Here is a 24,927-nt window from a genome sequence, read left to right as displayed (position 1 = left end):
GACAATGTGGATGGCTTCTCTGATAGCATCCCTGGTATCTTCTGGGAGAAGACGAATTGCAGTGTTGCGAATATGTATATGGAGGTGACGAAAGATAGTTTGATGACGTTCGTCATCAAGAAGGGCGGCGGTGCGTTCAATAAGGCTAGCGTCCCTGATGATTCTAATTATAAGGCCGCTAGAGATTGCTCCTCTTTCTCCAAGGAGATGATCTATCTCAATTGTGTACTGTTGGGAGGTGATAGCGGATTCAAACAAGGCACTGGTTTCGACTTGATCAATGATGGAGAAGTAGTCGGTGAGAGTCGAGTCGTCGGTAAGGGTTAGGGTGGAGTCGGAAGTTGGCGGTGAGGGTGTGTGTGGTGTTTCAGAGGGTGATGTGTGTTGTGCGAAGTTGGCAGCGGTAGCGTTCTGGTAATTGAGAAGTGTCAAGGGATGAGCGTTTCCTACAGCAACGTTGTCCATAGCCTCTGTGAGTTCTTGGATACGGAGAATACAAAGGCGTAGTCGTTCGAGGTGGGACATTTCTGGGGAAAGTCTATAATCCGTGGGCCTTTTTATAGGCGTCAAGGACGTCGGAGGCATTACCGAGATTTTCTTCTGGAACCCACTCATTACTGGCTGACGAATATCCCTTCCATGATAAGAGATAGCGTCTTTGTTTACCCGTTCCTTTGTGTGACAAGATCGCATCAACTTCATATTCTTCTTCGTTATCGATGACGTCAGGGGGTGGATCGTGGAAGTTCGGTCCGTGAATCTCTGTTTCGTGATAGGACGATAGTTCAGAAGCATGGAACGTGGGGTGAACTTTCCACTGAGGTGGTAATCGGAGTGTGAATGTGATGGGGGATAGAACGGCGGTGATTTGGAATGGGCCATATCGTTTGGGGGTGAGTTTTCGCGAAGGTAACTGCGTGATTAAGTTTTTTCTGGATAACCAAACCTTATCTCCAACTTTCCAAGGGTGATACTTCTGCCCGTGAGTTCTTTCTGCCATACATTGCATCGCAAGGTTGTGGCAAGAGAGTGCTTCCTCTCTAGACTTTTGGAGCGTGCGGAGTCTGTCTTCTGCGGCTGGAACTGTAGAACTGGGGAGGACATGCGGAAGGGCTCGTGGCTCATATCCCATCATAAGAAAGAATGGCGATGCATTGCGAGAGTCATGTTTGCGATGATTATGGACGAATTCTGCCATAGGGAGCTGCTCTACCCAGTTTTCGGGGTTGTTCCGACAGTAGATTCTAAGATACGTTTCTAGCTCTTGATTGAGCTGTTCTGTCTGTCCGTCGGTCTGGGGATGGTAGGCGGTCGATGCAGCTATATCATACTTCAGAAGTTTGGCAAGGGCCTGGGAGAACTTGGATATGAATTGCGGGCCGCAATCAGAGATGACTTTTTCATGTAGGCCGAATCGACGATAGACATATTTGAAAAATTTGCTGGCAACCCCTTCGGAAGTGATAGTTTTAGTACATGGGATGAGAATTACCCCCTTCGTAAGCCCATGGTCGACCATGACCATGACCGAATCAAAGCCAGCACAGGGAGGAAGGTCCGTGATCAGGTCAACGGAGACCTGAGTGAAAGGTGCGGCGGCGACGGAAGGGATGGGAACAAGGGGGGGGGCTCGTCGGGTGGGTGTCAGCCTTCATCTGTTGACAGAGGGCGCAACCCTCGACGTATTTGCGGATATAGGTGCCCATGGCGGGCCACCAAAAATCTACGTTTAACCAGCTCCTCAGTTTTGAAACGGCCAGGGTGACCAGCAGAGGGGTGGTCATGACAACGTTCTAGAATAAGATGCCGGCCAGCGGGGCGGACGTAGGCGCGGTCCTTGTAGTAGAGAATATCATCGGCGATCTTCCAATCTGCAAGAGAGGATTTCATAGGGGGAAGGGACAAGCCATCCAGTGCATCGGACGCGGCAGTGAAGATGGGGTCGGGGTCAGAGGGATCAGGGTTTACTAGAGTGGTCATGAGTTCAACATCAAGAAGTCGAACAAACAGAGAATCTGGGAGGAGGGTTTCGTTGGCATTATCGTCGGAGGAATCTGATCTGTGGTCGGGGCGGCGGGAGAGGGCATCGGGGGCGACGAGTTTAGTTCCTGCAACATGGTGCAGTTCAATGTCATAGCAAGATAGGATTAACTGCCATCGTGCTTGGCGGCGGGTCAACTTCTGGGCCGTCCTAAAGTATAGGAGATTCTTATGGTCGGTGAATACGATGACGGGATGGGGATTTCCTTCTAAATAATGATGCCATTCGGTCAACGCGCGAATAACCGCGAGAAGTTCGCGATCAAAAATCTGGTAGTTTCATTCTGCGGGATTCAACGTCTGAGACAAATATCCACATGGGTGGTAGACACCATTATCATCGGTCTGGAGTAACACTGCACCGGTGGCGACTAGGGATGCATCGGTGGCAACTGCGAACTGTTTGGCGGGATCAGGGTTGCGAAGGACTGGTTGCTTTAAAAAGCATTCTTTTAGTTCAGAGAATGCGGATTCGCATTGTGCGGTCCAAAGGAATTTAACGTCTTTCTTGGTAAGGTCGATTAACGGTCTGGCGATGTTGGAGTAATGGGAAATAAAGTTCCGGTAGAAGTTGCAAAAACCCAAGAAAGACCGAACTTCCTTTACCGACAGTAGGGCGGGCCAGTCCCGAATACCAGTTGGTTTTAGCATTATCCATTGCTACGCATCCAGGGCGAATGATCATTCCAAGGTACTCCACTTCTTTCGCGTCGAACGTGCACTTTTCCGGTTTAAGGAAAAGTTTCTCTTGTCGAATTCTTTCAAGGATGTGTCGGGTGTGTTTATGATGGGAAGTGAGGTCATTGGAGAATATGAGAATGTCGTCCATATATATGACGAGCCATCCTTCATTTATCTCCTGCTGGAACGTTCTATTCATGTATGCCTGAAAGGTGGCCGGGGAGTTGCAAAGACCGAAAAACATGACGTTAGGCTCGAAAAGCCCGTATTCCGTAGTGAAGGCAGCTTTCCATCGATCTTCCGGATGAATGCGGATGTTATTGTATCCAGACCAGACATCCATCTTCGTAAAATATTTGGCACCATGTAACCGAGCGACCAAGGAGAGTGGCAGTGGGAGCGGATAGGCGTTCTTAACGGTCCATTCGTTGATATACTGATAGTCTTGACAAGGACGAAGGTCCCCACTCTTCTTTCCTACAAAAAAGAAACCGCTGGCTTGCGGTGATTTTGATTCAGAGATAAAGCCTTTCTGAACGTTTTCATCAATGAATGCCTTGACCGCTGTCCGCTCCTTTTCAGATAGCGGGTACACCTTAGACGTTTTAGGAATGAAACCTGGCTTGGTTTCTATGCGGTGGTCTATACCAGGTCGTTCCGGCGGTAGCTGGTTCAGGCCATCCTTTGTGAAGATATCGGCGAAGTCATGAAGATAAGAGGGAACGAGTTCCTCAAATGATTTCTTCTTCTGTTCGAGCCCGGCAGCTAGTGCGAACTGCTGAGCTTTGTTACTTGTCTTCGCGTATTCAGCAGGTGGTGTTAGGGGGGTGATCTTGGGTCGTTGCTCCGCGATGCTAGTTCCATCTTTTGTCAAGGGGGTGTCAAGTGAGACATTGGTGATTACCCGGAGTTCTGAAGCGTCGGCAGGGTATTCGACTAGAAATTCATCATCCTCTAGATGGTAGGTGGAGATTTCTCGCACAGGTGGTGCGTAATCAGTCGTCCATACATCATCCTTTGTGTCGAAGGAGTCATCATCATCGTCTGGTATAGGGTCTAGATTGGGCAACGCTGACAGGGTTGCTTCTTCATCATCAATCTCTTCTACCGTGGCATGCAATGGCCACTGTTCAACCTATTTCCCTAGGAGGCGCCTTTGGCGGCACTACGGCTGGGATCGGTTCTTCTTTCGTCTCCTTTGGTTTACGAAAGAGAGGAGGCAGTTTGTTCTTCTTTCGTTCTTGATTGACTTCCTCCTCGATCTGATCGCTCTTCTCTGTTCGAGAGAGTTCTAGCGTTTCCGCCATCCATCGGATTACTGGGTCCATAGCGCGTAGCCAGGGGATCCCAAGTAAAATCTGATCACGTTGACCTAGTCGTGTGATGTTAAATTTTCCGATCATTGATTGGTCATCTATCTTGATAATGAGGACGCAATATCGTGTGATAGTGCCCCCTTTTGCATAACTCCCATCCGCGGTCGTAACCCGAAATGGTTTCGATAGTTTATGCGTTCGGATGTTATGAATCTTGACGAATTCTTCTGAGATAAAGGTTCCGGCAGCGCCAGAGTCAACAACTGCTGTTGTTTCGACGGTTTTCAGACGTGTCTTGGAGATCAGGGAAATGGGAACGCGGAGTTCCTTTCTTATTCCTATGCTCTGTACAAGTCTTATGGGTACATCGGAAGATACGGACGTCGATCCCGTCTTCCACATCAAAAATCCTCGGCGAGACAACGGATAGTTGTATCTTCTTCTTCATTGTTGCTCATCTCTTCTCTGCGAATTGGGATTTTCTTCTTCTGCGGGCATGCTCTAGTCATATGCCCCTTCTGGTGGCACGTGAAGCAAAGCCCTTTCTTCATATGATCGCTCCTCTTGACTTCAGTGAGTCGGTCTATCTCCATAGCGTTTGGATCGTGTCGATCAACGGAGGGTCTAGGAACATATCGTTGTCCTGATGGTCTAGTGGTGGTATGTTGGTTTGATCGGTACGCAACCCCTTTCTGGTAGTTACTGTCTAGCCGGATGACGGCAGCGACATACTTGTCGAAATCTACAGGAATGGTTTCCATCTGGTAGACGGAGTTAACGATTCCTTTCTTCAGTCCATCGTTGAAGAACGTGATAAGGACAGCGTCCTGTTTCATGGACGCTTGTGCGGCAAGCATCTTGAAACTGGCGATATAGGATGTGAGGTCGCCTGTCTGTCTCAACATACGGAGTTTGTTCATGGCAGTTCCAGTGGCATCGGCTGGTACGAAGGCCTCTTTGAACTTGGTTTCAAAGTTCACGAAGGTCCCGTAAGTCTTAGCGACGGAGTTATCAACTTCTGTATAGAAGGTCAGCGCCCAACCCATAGCGCTTCCTTCTGTCATGTAAGCAAGGGCGGTGATGACCTTCTTATCGTCGGTATTATAAATGGTAGCATTAAGCGCAAAGTACGCCTTAACTGCATATAGCCATCGTAGGGCTTGGGAGGGACTTCCATCATAGGTAGATGGGGCTCCGGCCTTCAATTCTGGGGCGGTAGTCGTTGTAGACATCCTGACGTGTAGTCGAGTGATGCTTCGGTTTCAGGGGAACATTTATCGTTCTCTCGCTGAGTCTGGTTAACCTCTCTGATGGAGAGGGTTGTCTGGGTTTCTGGTTAACCTCCTTGGTGGGGAGGGTCGTAGGAGGACTTTAATCTTTTGTTACGGTGAACCGTAGGTCGACTAGGATAGACGCGACAATAGACACTCGATAAGAGTGACGTCTAGAGTCGGATCGTAACCTCACAAATGTAAGGCTTCTTTAAGACAAGTTAGAGAGAGTGTCTCCGACTTGAATATCGGTATCAGACACTTAAGATTGGGGGTCTTAAGCAAAGGATGTTCTGGGTAAAACCTAGTAGATTAAAGTGAAGTCTAACTAAGTACAAGACCCTGTTTATATAGGTAAAGCCTGCTTTAGGGCCGGTATGTACGCGTCATCGAGACGAGTCAGAGATAAGAGAAATGATGTCAGCTAGCGACGGCATGAGGCGGCCGTGCTGTAATACATGGATATAGTAAAAAGAGATAATCTAGTGATGGCACGGCTAAGTGCAGTCATGACATAATACAATGAAAAGGAGAAAATGATAGGGGGCAATCGTTACTGTAACAAAAACCTGAAATCATGAAGTTTGGAGATGGTCATTTTTGGTGCATAATTTATGGACTGGGGCCATACATTGCCAATTATGAGGAGCAAGTTCTCCTTGCATGCATAGTCCACTTCTGGTGTCCAAGGTGACAAAATATTTGTATTATCTCATTAGCATTAAGACTAATTCTCTTTTAAATGCAGCTCTCATTGTGATAATCTCGACACTACCTCAGTCCTTTGGTGCCACAAATACCATGAAGCCTTGTTTGAAGTGGGTACTTATGGAGAACTGTGGACAGAGTTTGGAATAGTTGCTGATTTAATTGTAAGTCTACATGTTCGCCCTGAGACCTAGAGTCAGGTTGACATTTCTGTCATTCAGCCTTTCACAAATGACTTCCCATGCGCCGACATTCAGGAAACAATGGCCCCAGACATCCTACATCAAGTTATCAAAGGCGCATTTAAGGACCATCTCATGGATTGGGTGGAGAAATACCTTGTGCTTACTCATGGGAGGACTGAAGTGGACTGTATCTTAGATGATATTGATCACAGGTATGAATCTAACATCCTTTTACTAACTTATTGACTAAATTCTCACTCAGGATTGTGGCCATTGCCTCATTTTCTGGTCTGCACCGCTTTCTGCAAGGATGCGGCTTCAAGCAATGGACAGGGGATGACTCCAAAGCCCTCATGAAGGTGAATTCATTCCTCTTACCAACGACTTTTACTGATAAACTTAGGTTTACATTCCCGCAATTGAGGGGCACATACCGACAGATGTTGTTCGCACATTCTGTGCATTGCTAGAGTTCTGCTACCTTGTACATTGAAACACCATCACAGAGTGCACCCTGGATGAAATTCAAGATGCCATCTCTCATTTCCATCAATATCATGAGGTTTTCAAGACTTCTGGTGTCATTCCAACATTTTCACTGCCACAACAACACTCTCTTATGCACTATGCACATGTTATCCAGCTCTTTGGTGCCCCCAATGGACTTTGCTCATCAATCACTGAGGGCAAACACATCAAGGCTGTGAAGGAACCATGGAGGCAGTCAAGTAAATACAAAGTGCTTGGTCAGATGCTGGTCACAAACCAGCATCTTAGTAAACTCCCCACTGCATGTGTTGATTTTGAAAGCCGTGGAATGTTGAAGGGTACCTGCCTTTCAGCCAAACTTGAGGCTCTTGGTGCGTAGTTACTATTTTCTCTCAAATTTATCCAGTACTAATGCATGCTTAGGTATGTCAAACAATCCCAATGTCCCTAACAATGAAGACCCCAATGACCCCCTACCAAACCAAGCAAGTAATCTTGAGGACGGCGATGACTTAATGATTGACCATGGCCTGACCATTCTACAAGCACATACTCAACTTGCTTGAACAGTTCATAAGTGTCATTTGTAGCTATATTTATGGACTATGAGTTTGATGCAGCATCATGCGCAGAAACAAAGTGTGCCTGCAATGTATTGGCTCTCACTGACAAATTGCACCTTCCATCTCTCCCTGCCTTAATCTGCTGCTTTCTTTATGAGCAAACATGCCCAGACAACACACTCGACATGTATGACATCCCTCTTGCTGCCTGCCCCAGGTATGAAGCAAAGATATCAGTCTTCAACTCTGCATGCTCAAGATTCTACACACCAAGTGACCTTTCTGGGATTGGTGGCATGCGAGTAGAACATATCCATTCCTGCCCTATGTGGCAGAATGAGTTTTCTCATCATGATTGTGTTTTTGTTAATACAGGATCAGACACTGAAAGAATCTGAGGGCTTGATGTTGCAAGGGTCCAGGCATTTTTTTCATTCGATTATGCAGGAACAGTGTACCCATGCACCATTGTGTGCTGGTTTGATGTCATTGGGGGCTCACCTGACCCAGAGACAGGAATGTGGGTGGTTTGCCCAGCCTACTATGCCAACCATGCGCCTACACACACTATCATACATGCGGACACCATCTACCATGCCACTCACCTCATCCCTATCTACAGCAACCAATTCCTTCCTCTTGACATCACATTGCATGTGTCCTATGATGCTTTTCGAGCTTATTATGTTAACAAGTATGTTGATCATCACACATTTGAAATTGCATCATAATCTTTTAATTTTCATGTTTGAACTCTCATTATACAACTAGTAATTTTACCTTGGTAGCAGTTGTAACAGCTTGAATCTGATTATTCTCCTTAAATCTATGTATCACATAGTTCAGTCAAAACAGTATGTAGAACCGGTACTGCAGACATGCCAAATGACTGTACAATAGGTACCAGCTGGTGCATGTAGAAGTGGGCTGGCCAGAGGTGCCAAATGGTGGTACAATATGCACCAGCCGGTGTATGTAGAAGTGGGCTGGCTGGACATGCCAAATGATGGTACAATATGTACCAGCCAGTGCATGTAGAAGTGGGCCGGCCAGACATGCCAAATGGTGGTACAATATGCACCAGCTGGTGCATGTAGAAGTGGGCCGGCCAGATGTAGCAAATGCTAGTCTAGATGAGTGAAATCTCATCAAACTTCAGACTGTAGAAGTGGGCCGGCTGGATGTGCCAAATGGTGGTACAATATGCACCAGCCGATGCATGTAGAAGTGGGCCAGCTGGACATGCCAAATGGTGGTACAATATGGACCAGCCAGTGTATGTAGAGGTGGGCCAGCTGGACATGCCAAATGGTGGTACAATATGCACCAGCCGGTGCATGTAGAGAAGAAGATCGAGAGAGCAAACAACCAGTATTGTTTGAATTTGGCCATGAAGTATGTCAGATCTCGATCTCTGTCTCAGTGTGCACCATTGACTTGTTTGGCAGAATCAACACCAAACTTGGAGGCGTCAATTCGCTGCCAAGGTCAGGTGCACTTGAGAAGCTAGAAAGCTCTCCATTCATGGTCATGAGAAGTGGGCTGGCTGGACATGCCAAATGGTGGTACAATATGCACCAGCTGGTGCATGTAGAGAAGAAGATCAAGAGAGACAACGACCAGTATTGTTCAAATTTGGCCATGAAGTGTGTCAGATCTCGATCTCTGTCTCAGTGTGACAATTAAGTTTTCTTTGGGCTGATATTAGCTTTACTTACTTACTTTATATTCATTACTTTTGTGGCTGATATAAGCATGTTTCCCTTTCACCAGTACCAGTCTGAAGTTTGATGAGATTTCACTCATCTGGACTAGCATTTGCTACATCTGGCCAGCCCACTTCTACATGCATCAGCTGGTGCATATTGTACCACCATTTGGCATGTCTGGCTGGCCCACCTCTATGCACACTAGCTGGTGCATATTATACCATTGTTTGGTATGTCTGGCCAGCCCACTTCTACACAGCTGGTATACTTGATTCTTCCACAGCTACAAGCCGTACTTGGTGTCCTGGCCACTTTCCCATAAGGACGGAGAATCCAGCCAACACATCAGTACATCAGATAGCAAAGGCAATACAACAGTCAAGTAACTACAACCATCTTGTCCTTGAATGCATTTTGTGCATCCTGTAAGAATCTTTCCCACAAAATTACCTGCCGTTGTGCATAGGCTTGATGACCATCCTTGGTGGCTTTGAGGTATCTTCATTCCCATTCTGCCTTCTTATATCTAAACCAGCCCACTGTCCACCCCATCTCATGTTGTACCAAACTCAACTCCTCCTCCCACCTTTGCCATCTTGCCTTAGCTTTCAACCAATTTACCCTGTAAACTGATACTTGTTATGTGAGAAAATATGAATATTACACATGACTCACATTCATTGATCCAGACATCTTTGTCAGGATCATGATTGTTGTTGACCCTCCAAAACCAAGCCAGTCTGTCCGATCCTTGCCCATATCTGTTCTCCTCAGTGATTTCCTGGTCCACACTAAGCTGACTGGGCTGAATGTCTTGATAAACATTCTGGAGAGTATCTTCATCCACTCCTAGTCTCTGCATTGCATTCCTTGCCCTCTGATAGCTTCGGACACACTTATCTATTTTGATTCAACAGTGATAAGCTTCTTGCTTTGACCTTGTGCCCAGCCATGTTGAATCCACACTTTGAAAGTGTTGACGGTAAATTATTGCTTTGTGACCAAGAGCCTGCCATAACTTTTCCAAGCAATCATTTGCCTGGCCCCACCGTAACTCCAGTTCTTCAGCTTGCAGAGCACCAAGGCCAAGGGCTAAAGCATGTTGGTGAGGTATCGATGATGGCATCCAAATACGCATTCCTTCTGCAGCAACTTCCTCACCAGTCCCTTCCAAAGGAACTTCAAGATCTGCAGCTTCCTGCCCTTGCTCCTCCACGTCTGCAGCACAAAATCTGATGTCATCTATGTGCTCTGTACCTGTATCAACTTCAATGCCATCTGTCATGGCATCAGCTGTCTCATGAAATTTTGAGATCCTCACTGCCAGTTGTTGTCACTTCTCTTCTACTGCTGCCTTTTGAACAGCAGATGCATTTCTGGGAAGCTGCCAAATATCTACCCTCAATGCATCCCTTGAGCTGAATTGAGATGTGCCCTCAATGTAAAGTTAATGTAATGATGTACTGTGCACCCTCTAAATTTATACCATTGAGGAGCCAAGATATTAATCCTGTTTTGCCAGTATCAGCATATTCTGTTTTGGCTAATTTTAGCTGAATTTCTGCCATTGTAGGAGCTTCCAATCACCAGCATCAGAATGTACAGCATGTGAAAGTGAGAAGAATCTCCAAAGTGCTTACCTTTATCTATCTTTAGCTGGTATATGTCAAGATACTCCCCATGTTGTTCCATTGCTTCCTTCTCATCTTTTTCCCATGAAGAAACTTTGCTGAATTCCAAAGAACGTGTGAGTTCTTCAAATGGCACCTTAGTGTCATTAACACCCTTTTTAGCACATTTGTACTTTTTTAAGAGCATCTTAACTGCATACAACATTCATCTCCCGAGCAATTTATTCCAAATATACCCACTCACAAATCCCAACAAGTTTTTTCCAATTTGAGTTCTGCATATGATCATCTAGAATTTCTTGATGGTGGGCTTGGCTCATAGAACGTGCTGTTGGAGAAATCTTGTTAAAGGGAGCCCAGAGGGTCTCTAGAATTTCCCCATCAACTTGCCCAGCTCCTACAATGAAATTCAGGCTATATCTGGCAAAACATAGGAGCTTATGAGCGCTGAGATGAAATTTTCCCACTGCAGCAACAATCTCAGTGTTGTCAGGGAGGCTCAAGCCAGAGCAATTGTTAATGTGTTCTGCAAAGTGGAGATTCCACTGGCAGCCCACATCATAAATTACCAGGGAGTTGTCAATTCCATTGGCAGCATGCTTAATAGCATTGCATATGGAGTAATCTATATTCATGTGACTGGAATTGATTGCGTTGTCAGGTCATTTGGTCCAAAGTAAGTGCAAGAAGACTTGCTGTTCACCCTTTTGAAAGTCTACTACACAATGGGGAACAAAACAACCATGGCAAGCACAAGCTGTGGCACCCACCCCTGTGGCTCGGAGATTACTTCGGTTTGTGTTTGCTGCATTGACTGCTTGATGGTTACTACAAGCAGACCTCTTCTAACATTCAATATATTACTAACAATACAGATAAGCCAACTCACCTCTTTACTCTCTGTAGCTGAGGCCAAATGAGCTTGATATTCTCTCTCTGTGACTATATAACCTAAACCATCTGAGAGGAAAATGTCTAGTTCGGGCTGTCTCATATTCATATGATGAGCAGTAAAGTTTCTGTCTACCACAAATCTCTTCATGACAAGCCACCTGTAAGCAAAAGTCAAAATTGTTGAACAATAGCAGCCAGAGCACACTTCGTGCAGCCTACTGGCCAGTACTCTTGTCCTGGACTTGAAGTCACGGCCAAGACATATTGGCCAGTATCAAATATGCACTATGTAGCACCTGGTCTGGCCAGTCTCTTCACCAGACAAATTGCACCAGCCATGTTTTTGCTGGCACCTGTACCAGGTGTACTGGCCAGGATAGAGTACCCAAGCAATGCCAGCCACACTAACAAATAATCAACTTGCCTTTCATACTTCTCTTCCCAACAAAGAGGCATGTTTATTCCTGGCTGTGGACATGAAGGGCAGAAGATAGCAAGATCTCCTGGGCCAGGGCCTGAATCCATATCATGGCCAAATCCAAACCATTTCTGGTTCTTCAAGTCCCGCCACAGGCGAGATACTCTTATGAGTTCATGATAATGATCCTACAGATGCTGTTGGTATTCTGGCAAAACTACAAGTATAGACTCTCACTCACTGGAACAGTATCTGGAAATGCATTATTGGTTAGCCATGTGAGCTTCTCAAAGAAGCTCCTGGCCAAAGTCTTGCATTCCAAGGCATCAATGAGAAAATGATCCAGTACTTTGAAGGTGAAAACAGTCCTGGGCCATGTGGAGCTGGCAGGAAATAGTCCTGCTCTTAGGAGTTGCAGGTGCTGAGGATTTGATCCAGGGCAATGACACTATGCCATATTGTGTGTGAACACTCCAGATGAATATATGATAGTCATGGGGGTGGTGTCGTGAGGCAAGAGGTCAGCTTCTGTATCATCTATAATTTCTTTCATTCTCTCATCTTGGTGCCCATCAACGTTTGAAGCTCCATATGAAGGGCAAGGCTCTTCCCCATGGCCTAAGTGCCATATAAATCCCTGGTTGGACAGATTGACATCCTGGAAGCATATGCCATTCCAGAATTGGATTTTGTGGAAAGGCAATGACTGATGTGATTTGATCAGACAGGGCTGACACCAGCCATGGTCACCAGCACAAGTCACACAATTGAATGTGGCCTCAGCACTTTGACAAGTTTCACAGATCCCAGCACAGGCAAATTTTTCCATATCTAGGATGATGTCTAGATATGCATCTCAATAAGCAAGATACTCTGCTATGAAGTCATTTTGCATCTATATCATGATTGAGAAGGCAGTTCTCAGGTAAGGAGGAACTCCTAGACATATCTTTGTTCTTCTTGGTTGCTGAGCAGCCTCTGCTTCCATAACAAAGTCACCAAAACTTTCCTGATACACCTGATATCCTTCTTCACCCAGAGACTCTGTATGGATCCCTGTCATTCGTTTTCTTGGGCTGGTGGAGGAGGAAGGCTCCGCAGATGTTTCATACAGTGGATCTGCACAAGATTCAACCCATGAAGGTTTTCCCCTCTTGCCTCTTGCTGATTTGTAGGCAACATAGCCCACATCCAAGTCTTTTTGTCTCGACAAGATACCTCTGTCTTTGAAAGAATAAGAAACAGCCTTGAGACATTTTCTTTTGTAGCCCGACATGATGTTTCACCAAGTAATGGTAAAAGTGGATTTACATAAATAAAACCCACTCCAATTTACAAATCAATTTAATCAAATACCTCTTCTGATGTGGGACAAGTATCTCTACTTACTGCCTCTAGACTCCCCCTTACCCACCCTACCATTCTTTCTACCATTCTTCCTACCAACAGGTTTTCCTCCCTTACCTGCGCCCACTTTATTGAGAAACTCCCAGTCCATTGGAAATCTTGGCCTAGGAATGTCCTGCTTATTATGAACTTTATCTTTGACAAAGTGGGCAATTATGACCCTCTCCCCATCACCCCAAGCTGGAATCCCATGTTCTAGAACCCTTCCAGAAATGTAAATCATAGTCCCAGGGGGATATTCTAGCTCAGCACCTAGATCAGGCAGATTAAGTATAGCTTGGTGAGCTTTTCCCAGGCTGACCAGAAGGTTGTAGAATGATGGAGATGCTCCCGGATCCCAATGGTGTGGTGTCTCTCGGTTGACAATTACTTTGATTCTGGAAAATATGGAGGGCCAAATAACATGATGTGAAGTCTGGACCATACCCTTCAGGCTAGACACAGATCTCATACCAGCAAGATATTGATCTGGTGCAATAATACTTGTAATTGCTGACCAAAATTGTTCCATTACCGTCATTTCAGACAACCAAAGTTGAACTTGAGATGACGACAGGGAAGGCAATTGGTATAACAGATCTTGGAGCCACTTAACTCAATTAAGTCAGATTTGTGTTGTAAGATGGATATGAAAATAAACTTACCTCTTGGCATTTCATGAATCTGCTGGGGCATAAAGTCACCTGTCCTGCTCCAAATTCTCCTCCACCTGGAGGTATGACAAAACCTCGTGAATGCCAAGGCTGCTTTGCCTCCTTTGTTGCCTTAGGCAAAGACTGATTGAGGATGGGTCTAAGCAATTTGATGGAGTGATTGATACATTCCTAAATATAACTCATTTAAGGTGTGTCAGCCATATCTGCGAGAGGTGTACCATTCAATCAGGCACCAAAATCTCTGGCAAATACCAAGCCAATATCTTTCCATGCTTGTCAACAAATGTGGTAGGCTCAGTTATGCGACCAAATGAAGGAGCCTTAAAATATTTGGCCAGTTTATGTCTTTGTTGCCCATTAGCATTCAATGGATTCGGCAACATCTTGGCACAGTCAGAAAACCGATCAACATCCCAATTGGCTTGTACTGAGATCAAACCTTCAAAGCTGGACAGACACCAGAATCAAATAAAAATGTACAACTATTAACTGCAGCATAAGCTATTATGACCGCAGCCTTGGAAATTTCAATGTCGGTAATGATAGTTGCCTTGACACCAGTACAATCACTAGTAGACAATATAATATTCTGCCACTGGTCCCACAGCCTCATCCTTACATTAAAGCCATTCAGTTGTCCTGGAACTGCAGCTCAGATGTTGCTTACTTGGCTCTTTGCAGTAATCTATCATCAAATTTGGTCTGCATGAACAATTCATAAGGTGAGGAATTGTGCAGTAGCTCATCCACACAGCTAGCAAGGCTTTTGGCCAGTGTGGCAATGGGATCCCCCATTGTAGGACAGAAAGGTGAGACAGAAAGATGGGACAGAAAGATGAACTGGTAATTGGAAATTTTTTCAAGAGCATGTGATCTAAACCATAAATGGACGTTATTCATTTCAATGTTAATCTAACCAAAACAGCAAATACAAGGATAGTTACCAAAGCAATTTGGCTAGCGGTCATTGCAAAAAACACTCAAGGTGATATTTATCAAGTACAAGCGTTCCGCACACCTTCGGACATTTCCTATCGCATCTCACAATAATAGAATTTTGTATACTACATTCACTGTGGAAATGAGAAAATAGTCAGGCCAGATTAGTGTAGGGATAGACCATATACACGGAATATAAACAGATGTCGCATACAATGCAAATCCCAAAGCGCTAGACTAGCAAGAGGTACACAGTGCTGACTCTAATCCAACACTGGATGCATAAGATACAACAAGGAAAACTCACGCATTATCAGCTGGAGCCTGGGATGAGATGCTCTAAATCCCTCACACTAGTGAGCAAATGGGAAGGTTGTCAGGAAAACAGTTTGAACGTACCAGACAAGCCATTTGTCCCTAGTAGCAGGCAGAACAAACAGGGTATCGCTATATAATCTTCCATGGTAACCAAAATGTAATAAATCAAGAACAGCAAGATGTACTGATTGTGAGATGCTGACAGTAGTCGCCCCAACTCCCTTGATCAGTCCTGTGTCAACTTTGCCAATGAGCACCTGCAAAACTTTGTCCAGAGACATATCTTCAAGGCTCATGTGGATGAATACCAGAACGAGGGTATCTGGGTTGCATGTTCTAACCCTTTACTTGGGAGTTAGAAGACAAAGGCAGGTGGTATGTCTGGATGTCTCTTAAAGTAGTACTAGTATTGTGCTTAGACCAGGACCAGGAGTATCCTCCGGGAAGCTTAATGTGGGAGATGGACGAAGATCGGTCACATGATTGAATTCAGAAGGTCACATGATTTCATGAGGTGTAGCGCCAAGGTGACTGCATTACAGGAAATAATACTATTGACTAGAGTTTCATACGTTACATAGCATACAGTTTAAATTAAGGTCAAATTTTAAGAATTGCTAATACAAGGCTGCCACGGAGGGGCCCACTCCATGGCGGTCTTGTACTGCCAGTAACTAATAGTGTAAATAAAGGTAAGGACGATCTATTAATGCCAGTCAGTACTGGCGAAGTAAATATACCTAAATCTACCTTTTTGTCCAAGATTGCTGGGGAAAATATCTGCAAAACAACATCAGCGATAGTTAAGAAAAGAGTGATTGAATACCTCATTTTGAAAATGGGCAAAAATTGTACCCATAGCGTCAAAGCCCTTTGTCCAAGATTGCTGGGGAAAATATCTGTAAAACAATGTCAGCAATAGTTAAGAAAAGAACAATTGAATACCTCATTTGAAAATGGGCAAAAATTGCACCCATAGTGCCAAAGCCCCCAGAACCAAATGTTAAGAGGCAAGGGAGCTTAGGCGCACCATTGTGGGCACTAAGCCTCCCAGGCCACCCCCAGAACCAATTGTTATAAGGCAAGGGAGTTTAGGCGCACCATTGTGTGCACTAAACCTCCCAACCTGCTGCCAGAAACAAAGTCCAGAATACTATAGATATGAAAAAGAATTAGCAAAGTTAAACAAAAGATAAGGCTCACCTTCTCCAGTGCAACGCCTGCGCACACCCACTAAACTCCAGAATACTATAGAGATGGGAAAGAGTTAGCAATGATGAACCAAAGATAAAGCTCACCCTAGACAATGAGTCCACAGAACGGGTAAGAGTGACAATGACTAACACTACAAAGAAGAATGAAGTAAGCAAAAGACAAGCAAAATGAATGACTCACCTTTGTAAAATATAACCTAGATAAAAGAATGTGTTGAGCAAGGAACTTAAGATAAGTAGATACCTACCTTGGTATGCATTGAAATGCTCAGTGAACCATTAGCCACTTACACAGCTGCAGCCTGTATAAGTGGCTAATGGTATGAGCACAGTATGTGGTGAGAAGAGTAGAGCAAGAGGCAGTAAAGTGTGGTGAGCAGTGCAAAGAAGAACTTGAACCATGTGAAAGTGTTGTAGGCTGGTTATATGCCACAGAATATTTGACCTTGTTTATGTACACACAATGCCAGTGATTTCACGCAATCACATGACCCAGTGCGCATATGCATTGTTGACATGTCCTGTTTGGTTGATGTCCCACAAACACATGACCTCAAGTTGGGAATCTTCCCAAGTCTGTTTCTTTCCCGTTCTCACTAAGTAGCAAGCCTTGACGATTTCTGCCGTTTCAAGGCATTCCATATATATATATAGTAATTATCTTTGCTCTCAACTTCAGCCAGTACCAATTCTGCGTGCTGTCCATGCCACCCAAGAAGAACATTGCCAAGAAGCACTGTGCAGGAGGGACTGCTGAGAGACTTGGAGGACCTCTTGGTTCTCCCATTGTTTCACCTGCGCCACAGCCTTTGGAAAATGTGTCTCCAGAGCCTGAGGTGGCTGCAGAGACACACAGCCTTGTAAGTACTCCTTCCCTTTCATCTGTCTTGGCTCATTGGTGGTCAGTGGTGCATGATCTGCTGCGATGGCACAGAAGACAATATCTTACTGTACAAGTGCAATGCTTGTCCACGCGTCATGTGCAGTCAGTGCATTGACATCCCTGCCAGATATGTGCAGGCTGTTCAACATGCCGATGTCTTTTTCCTGGGCCTTTCCTGTCATTCTCAGCACAATGTCAGAACACCTGCTCCCTACTTTGTAAGTACTCATTTTTCTTTGTTTTTGCGGTGCTATTAATTTACTGACTACAGGGTTTCTACTGTGGCAACTTGCCAGCACAAGGAGGGCAGCCGCTCCTTCCACATTTTCTCCAGCTCAATGGCAAATTTGAGACTGCAACGTGCGTGCTATTCACCTCTACTCCCATCGCCTTGATTCATTTCATCATTGGTGCACATGACAAGGTAATTACGCCCGTTCCCCTCCTTGACCAATACCTCCAGCATTTTTACCCTAACAGTGGGTATATTTTTCTTGAAGTTTCATTTGATGTTGTGATGCATGAGAAGATCGACACATATACTCGCACACAGCAAGCACACGTTGCTGCACTTACTTAACACCTGGGACACACAGGCCATGTGTTTGCATTTTTTTCCAATCACTCTGAGCAAGATAGCAGGTGGTTGTTTGCTGGTAAAGTGAATGGTAATTTTGTTGCTATGAGTGTCTCCCAGGTATGTATGCGCATATTCAGTCTGTTCTTCACTAATTTCATTATCTAGGTTCTATCTACTGTCTTCTGCCCTTATACTTCTATCCTCAAAGGCACCATCCTGGTTTTTCTTGTGTGCAGCACTACTGTAGCCTATGAGGACTCATTTGTCGAGCTCAAGGCTGCTGTCCTGGACCTCGATGTAGCCTCCACCACCATATTTCCTGCAACTCACTTCCAACCTTTGGTTGCCTCAAACTTCTTATTGGCCATGGCAGAGCTTGTTGTAGTCAAGCAACTCGATCTGTGCAAGGTGTTTCCCACCCTGCTCTCCCTCTCCACTCATCTTGGACAACATTCTAGGGTCATCTTGATGACCAAGGATGACATTGCAGACAGTCCCCAGTTAGTTATCACAACCTTTGCACGTGCCCATGCGCAGACACAGCCGTGGGGCATCAAAGTGCCTGGGCAATGTCCTCTCTGCAGGTCCACTAATAGCTGGTCGCAGAAGGTGGCTGTGATGGTTGTTGACAAGTCTCACAACATTGACTCTCCAGACCAGACTACTGTTGCTAGGTATGTATATTGTTGCACGTACACTAATTGTGGTAAGAGGCAGCACAAGCCTCCCCACAAATTCACAATTGAGAAGCCTCCTGGCTTCATTATCAATGCTGCTAGAAGTAAGGCCAGCCGCTGGTTCCAGTCCTCTCCCATCATTTTTCCTCCCCCACTGTCTGTTCTGTCTTCGGCTCTTATGTCTGTGTCTTTCAGCTCTGAAAGCAAGTGGCCAAGGTCTAGAGAGGTGACAGGGACTACAAAGAGACCACGCAGAGAGTAGTGACTTTTGTAGATGTTTTTGCAAATTCTTTAGTATGTTGGCCCACTCAATTTGCACATTGATTACTAGTTTCATTAATTACAAGTTTGTTTGTTTTCCATGGCAAGCACATATTGGAATAATTAAAAACCCGAGTCACACATCACGTGATCGCATTTGGACAAATTTGGCTTACTGTCCACTTTGTGGCTGACCATTGGCTATGTTGAGCATGCCCTTAACTACGTCCAGCATACCCTTAGCTACATCCAACATACCCTTAACATTTTTCTGCCATCTTACTTTCTTTGTTTAACTCATCATGGATGAATGGTGCGAATCCTTTGAGGGAATTCTGGCTCTCCACCAGGATGGGTTTGTCTCTGCTTCGCTGCCAATGCATTGAAACATTGTAAGGACAATACAGGATCAAATCCTTGGAAGAAATAAGTCACTCAAGGATCCTGTTCTCTTGCTGAAGGCTTTAAAAAAGGTTAGTATGGCTTGCTTGGTATATAATAGGACTTTTTTTACTGGTTACAAAGTCTATTAGGCGGTACTACCTGCAGTTCTTAACCAACAAAGATGATATACATGCTGAAGAAAACATCTTGGGAGATGAACAGGATGACCAAACATCTGGTGTGTCTCCTGAGGAGAGAGAGGGAGCAGCCCATCCCAAGGATGCAGGATTCTACAAGAAGGAAGCCACTTCCTTTGATGTCACTCAGAAGCTGTTTAAGCAGGAAATAGATTGCTATGATAAGGAGGAGCAGTCAAAATTAGGGGTAAAAAATTCAATCAAGTTCCGTACAGGACATGCGAGGGATTGGTTCAAAAACATGACCCCTGCATAACAAAAGGAAGTTGAGGATGTGAAGGAAAAGTGGAACAGAGAAGGTGCACCAGTAGACTCCCAAGCAATGTAAGTGTTCATATTTATCATTCAGAATCCTCTAACTATGTACATTGGCAGGTATTGAAAGTGGAACCTCAAAAGAGTCCTCGAAGAATTTACAGAACAAGTTCGTCGTACTATGGGGTGTCAGATTGTGATGTTTGTCAGTCACAAGAAAAATTCCAATCAGATGTTGAATGTTGTTATGTGAGTGCAATATTTGACACATCATCTTACAGTACATTGATGCAATGGTGATGTTATTCAGCCACAAGTCCAAGCCTATCAATAACAAAAAACCATTCACCCAAAGTTCTCAAGGAAACAAGGAATGGTCATCTGAAGGTTTTGATAAATTTGCCAAGTGGTCTAAGTTACAATTCTGTGAGCGTGCATTTTGGTTTTGACTACATAATAACTAAGAAATAATAAGATCCTGACGACACTGATGAAGAGTCTGATGAAGATGAGGATGATGATACAAAGGCCATCTTACCTGAACTTGTCCTGGACAAGAAAGGCTATCCAAAACTCCCTTCCCATGCTGGCATCAATACCAAAGGACAACAAGAATTAGTTTGCCGAATCTTCCATGCATCATACAGTGAGTCAATGTCTACGCGGCTAGCTTTTGTGGGACTTACAGTCAGTCAAGCAGAAGTCTTCACTAAGAGTGCCAAGCCAGTACCTTGGCATGAGGTAGTCGCCAACCAAAGATTGTACCTAGATTTGGATTGTCTTCCAAAGGACTTCCTGCTGAGGGACCCTTCTCATTTGAGGGCAAGTGACATCAATAACCTCTGGGCTCATTGGGACACAAGAAGGGCCACAAAGCAAAAACTGGTTATTTTTGTTGCAGGAAAGCTTGGTGATATGAGTAGAGCACACCTGGAGAACACAGTTCCTCACAAGGAGAAGAAAATTCAAAAGGAGTATGTGGAAATTGATGACAAAGATGAGGAACAAACCTCAGCCATGCCACACCCTTGTCCTACAGCATGTACTGAACTGCCAGCCAGGATCCAGCCTGCCTCCAATGTATCAGCCAGCATGCACCCCACACCACATACCACAGGGCCGGCCAAGAGTGATTCCTCAGACAACAATTCAGCTGCACCACCCTCCACAGGACATACTAAAGGACTGGCCACTCAACCATCCTGCACTCAAGCAGGTGCACCAGCAGCTGTGCCTATGAGGGATTGTGTGTCCTTCTTGAAGTCCCTCAGCAGCCACAATGGATACCTATTGTTAGTGGAAGGTATCAGAGACTTATGCAAGGTAGGCTGGTGATTGAACAAGTAAAAATTAATACTGACTCCATCCAGGAACAAGGTTCAGAGGAGCAAAAAGACTGGCCTACCTGGGCAACGTGGTCTTGGGAAGGATCATACCTTCCAAGTGCTATACACTCCAAGGATGGCATGGTGCAGGTGTTCCTGGAAATGGCAACATCTGCCAATATCACTGGCCTGCCATCAGGAATGCAGGTCACCCTAGGTCTTGGATTACTGCTCAGAGAATATAAGCAGGCCATCAAATATGAGGAAGATGAAGTCACCCCTAACACACCCACTTACATTGGCATCTCAATATTGGATATCAAGATCCTCAACCTTGTTGGAGAGGCGGTTGACACTGTCAGAGGGAGGGTTATGTGTGTCCTCAAGGCAAGGGAGGGGCAGCACAAAATTTCCCACAATGCCACAGCTGAAGCCCCAGATGATGCTTGCACTCATGCAGATGGGGAAGAGAGAATAGCGGAGGATGAAACATCCAAGGAAGAAGAGAGACAAAGGCAGGAAGAGGAGGAGATGAAGCAGCTGGTGGAGAAGCCAAGGAGTGAGGAGGCAGAATTAAAGCAGCAGCTGGAGGGGGAGTTACAGAAGCTTGCAGAGCAGAAACAGCTCAATGAGGAGTTGAAGGAGTCAATGCATAAGCTTCAGGAGGAGACTCGGATGCTGCAAAATGCGAATGAGGCCTTGGAGCAACAGATGGTGGAGGAGAAAGAGATGGCAGATGAAGATGGGAAAGATATTCCAGATGTTGGCAGCAATTATGATGGGGATGAGGTGCAGGAGGAGGTCAGAGAGGAGGTGAAAGGCAAAAAAAGGAGCAAGTCAGGTGGATCTGGAAGAGTATCGAACGATCTCGCAAACGGTCGTTGGCAGAAAGCCATACTTGTACAAGCCAGTCATAAAAACATCTGCAGACAGTTTACTCACAAGACACCGAAGGAATATAAAAAAAGCCGCACCAAACTTATATGGGTTGAATGTCGTCGAGTTTGGGTCTGGACATACAACAACGGGGAGCAATCCGTCGGTTGCATTGTTAATTTGACCTTTCAAGTTGCCAGCAGTGAAGTAGATCTGCGAGCTTAAATCTAGAGCTGATTAGCTGTGGACGAGTTCGTGGCAGAGATAAACGCACTTCTGGAACAATTTGCAACGGCTTCCTACGTGAAGAACGTGATATTCGGTCCTACCGTCGCTATTGGGTAGACACTAAATGCATTTTGACTGCGGTCCATCGGTTGGCATGTAACATTTGCTGAGACACCCTGCTGTGTAACAGTGTAGTTCTTCGCAACCCCTTGAGTGCCTGCATCGCGTCCGAGGTGTCCCCAGTCAAAACTGGTATTAACTGGTACTCGTCCCCCAGAAAACGCTAAGCCAACATCAGGACCCGGCGGGTTTGACGATCCAGAGTATTCCTCTATCGCAGGAAGAACCCCACCTTTGGAGTTTTAAGTGAACGCATCATCTTTAGGTGCCGAAGTACTCACCAGTCGACTGATTGTATGAAACTCCGTTGAAGCTGAACATACTACTCGTTTGCACACCTCCTTGAATGTCAACCGCAGTAATACCACTGAGGAGAGTCAAGACATTGATGGTTTTAAACGCAGTTGCTTGTACTAGAACGGTTCCTCTTGAGCACTCCAACTGTTGCTGGCCATTGAAATTGAAACAGTGACATACCAGTGTTTGCTTCCGGGGTATTGAGGTCCGTACTCAACTGGTCCACAAACGCAACAGATTTAAAATCTAGTTCCGTACCGAACGTTGCAACAGGCCATTGTACAAGAGTGGGTAAGAGCAAAGTGCTCCAACTGCACAAACCAGCGTCAAACATATCTCTGCTGGGTTCGTTGAGAATAGTACAAACTCCGTATTCAGAAATGTGACCACTGCATAAACCGCCAGCGTGAGGGCCGATAGCTTGAGAGATCTCCATTTAAATACCCAGGTCGGCCTGCTCAGCGCTATTGCAGTGCGAAGCTTGAACAGTGTCATCGGCCCTGAGAGGTGATGCCGAAGCGCTTCTTTGACGGCAAATGTGAAGAACCTGTGCAATAACAGAAGGGTAAGATTTCGGACTGAACGTTCAGAGGAAGACGCACATCGAAGTAATAATCGACAAGGTGGTTGAGATCAGCGTAACTATCAAGGTCAGCATGGTCGGATACTCTACGATCAGATGAACGATATGATCGGGTAGTGTGAGAACCCCTGTGAACAAGATTCCTGCGGTGAAGCCTCATGCAAAACACGTGATCACAGTCTGGCCGAAGATAGTTGCGAGGAGTAGAGTAGTAGGACTCAAGCGCTGCGAGATCAACGAGACCCTGGAGAGCAATGGAGGTTGGCTCACGATTTTGACGAGGTCTACGAAGTGCATTTCAAAGGTGGAAGCGCGGAATGGGCTCCGTGAGGACGTCTGTCCGACATCTTCAAGTTAAGTACTGCTGCAGGGCGCCATTAACTCGGTGCATGTGTACCATGGAAGGCGAGAAGCAAGCAAGTGAATTAGGTCTAGGTACCCTGCTATTACCTGCGTGAGGAGGAAGCAACAAATGCCGATCAGTAAACTATGTTCTGTACAGAGCTATACAGAGCTACACAGTGCCAGTGTCACAGCTTACAGGCGCCCTTGCCATATTGATGCAAGATTTTGCTGCAATTGCAGTGCTTTAGGGGGCAGAAAGCCGCTAGGCTATGTGGACTACCATGATGTGACCCTTCCAGAGCGGATCGAGCGTTGATGTGAAACACTGCCTTTGTAAGCATGCCCACGTGAGGATCCTCCACGACTCCCACGCGTGCTAACGAAGTACTTGCCTCAAAAATTGAATCTTGATATTGATTCCCCATTCTTTCTTCTTCTCTGCGCTCATGCGCATTGCTCGACGATTTTTGTCCATCCTTCCCGATCATCGACGACCCCGGAGATTACGAGACGCTTTATACATGGCCTTCATCACTCCTCTTCCCGGCCCTTCAGCCACTTCTTCTACAGGCAATTTATCGACCACACTTCTGCCAATAATGATAATGCGTCTCTTCGACAACGCAGAGACGCAGGAGAACTTAACGTTCCCACAGATAAACTTCTCATTCCCGTCCCTCCCCAGCCGATAGGTACAGCCTTTGAAAGAAGCTCCTTCTGGGGCGGGCCTAGACTCTACCTACAACTTCGGCATTCACAGCTTCATCCAAGATCTCTTCATCGCGAAGGTCACTCGCTTAAGAGATCCAATATTAGTGTCAACGGTGTCTCATACCATCTCCTCGACCTCTCTCAATTCAAGAACGAGCCAGACTTTTCCACACACAAAACGAATCGACAACTTGCTAAGTATATTTCGATTTGATTCCAAATCCTCACTTTTAGTCTTTTCACGTCCACTGCCCTCATCAGTATCAATATTAGTTCTTGTGACCGTGCTCATAATATTGACCCTCTCTCATCTTTACCCTTAACCACGCATAATACAAAGGTCCTAACGACGACATCAATGTTGCTTTGTCCCATCTGTCACCCTCACCTTTTCAACTCCTCGAGAACTGCAAATTCCGCAGTAATGTTGTCAGGCGAGATACTCTCTGGACCACCAAGAAGGTTATCTGCATCGCGAGGCTCAGTCGAGAGCGGAGGTTCCTACGCAAAGGATGCTTCAAAACCCTATGCAGTCTCGACAGCAATGCCAACCTCTTCACGAGTGTGCATGTGAGCATGTCGATGGCGGGTGGACTTCTCAGCCTCCGCGCCTTTTACGACGCTGTGGCGTCGATGCCCGAGGTTCGCACAATTTTTGCCGAGTGTTCTAAATGTCTCAACTGAGAGAATGCCCTACAATTGAGAGGATTGTTACCGCAAAGACCTTGAGTGGGTGGATTTCGGATTGTCATGACCCTGGATTTGA

At 45.5% G+C, this 24,927-nt stretch overlaps 6 protein-coding genes across 6 annotated transcripts; 1 reads left to right on the top strand and 5 right to left on the bottom strand.

The window, feature by feature from the left end:
• Positions 1-6,279: 6,279 nt before the first annotated feature.
• On the top strand, positions 6,280-7,256 carry BJ212DRAFT_1480446 (uncharacterized protein; the record flags this gene model as incomplete). Its single annotated transcript, XM_041340088.1, has 5 exons — positions 6,280-6,413; positions 6,464-6,560; positions 6,605-6,685; positions 6,845-7,061; positions 7,114-7,256. The coding sequence occupies 5 exons, from the start codon at positions 6,280-6,282 to the stop codon at positions 7,254-7,256; spliced, it is 672 nt and encodes a 223-aa protein (XP_041193641.1).
• Positions 7,257-10,295: 3,039 nt separating this feature from the next.
• Positions 10,296-10,654, bottom strand: BJ212DRAFT_1270704 (uncharacterized protein; the record flags this gene model as incomplete). The annotated part of the gene is made up of 3 exons (XM_041330909.1): positions 10,296-10,374; positions 10,427-10,538; positions 10,603-10,654. 3 exons carry the CDS (start codon positions 10,652-10,654, stop codon positions 10,296-10,298), a joined length of 243 nt encoding a protein of 80 aa, XP_041193640.1.
• A 160-nt stretch (positions 10,655-10,814) lies between these two features.
• On the bottom strand, positions 10,815-12,401 carry BJ212DRAFT_1446754 (uncharacterized protein; the record flags this gene model as incomplete). The annotated part of the gene is made up of 6 exons (XM_041338297.1): positions 10,815-11,192; positions 11,409-11,435; positions 11,483-11,645; positions 11,897-12,093; positions 12,147-12,353; positions 12,378-12,401. The coding sequence occupies 6 exons, from the start codon at positions 12,399-12,401 to the stop codon at positions 10,815-10,817; spliced, it is 996 nt and encodes a 331-aa protein (XP_041193639.1).
• Positions 12,402-12,494: 93 nt separating this feature from the next.
• On the bottom strand, positions 12,495-12,710 carry BJ212DRAFT_1240037 (uncharacterized protein; the record flags this gene model as incomplete). The annotated part of the gene is made up of 1 exon (XM_041329577.1): positions 12,495-12,710. A coding segment is annotated over one exon (216 nt), but the record flags the coding sequence as incomplete, so codon positions are not given.
• Positions 12,711-13,460: 750 nt separating this feature from the next.
• BJ212DRAFT_1216342 (uncharacterized protein) lies at positions 13,461-13,709 on the bottom strand (the record flags this gene model as incomplete). The annotated part of the gene is made up of 1 exon (XM_041329309.1): positions 13,461-13,709. A coding segment is annotated over one exon (249 nt), but the record flags the coding sequence as incomplete, so codon positions are not given.
• Positions 13,710-21,870: 8,161 nt separating this feature from the next.
• Positions 21,871-22,969, bottom strand: BJ212DRAFT_1351593 (uncharacterized protein). The gene is made up of 5 exons (XM_041335536.1): positions 22,703-22,969; positions 22,507-22,638; positions 22,207-22,457; positions 22,152-22,176; positions 21,871-22,090 (listed from the first exon to the last, which is right to left on the bottom strand). Exons 1-5 carry the CDS (start codon positions 22,956-22,958, stop codon positions 22,053-22,055), a joined length of 702 nt encoding a protein of 233 aa, XP_041193636.1. The 5' UTR covers positions 22,959-22,969; the 3' UTR covers positions 21,871-22,052.
• Between the last annotated feature and the right edge of the window lie 1,958 nt (positions 22,970-24,927).

Source organism: Suillus subaureus (assembly GCF_016647635.1).
Source record: "Suillus subaureus strain MN1 chromosome Unknown BJ212scaffold_14, whole genome shotgun sequence".
In the NCBI taxonomy this organism is placed as follows: Eukaryota; Fungi; Basidiomycota; class Agaricomycetes; order Boletales; family Suillaceae; genus Suillus; species Suillus subaureus.
This window is presented reverse-complemented; position numbering and strand designations above follow the sequence as displayed.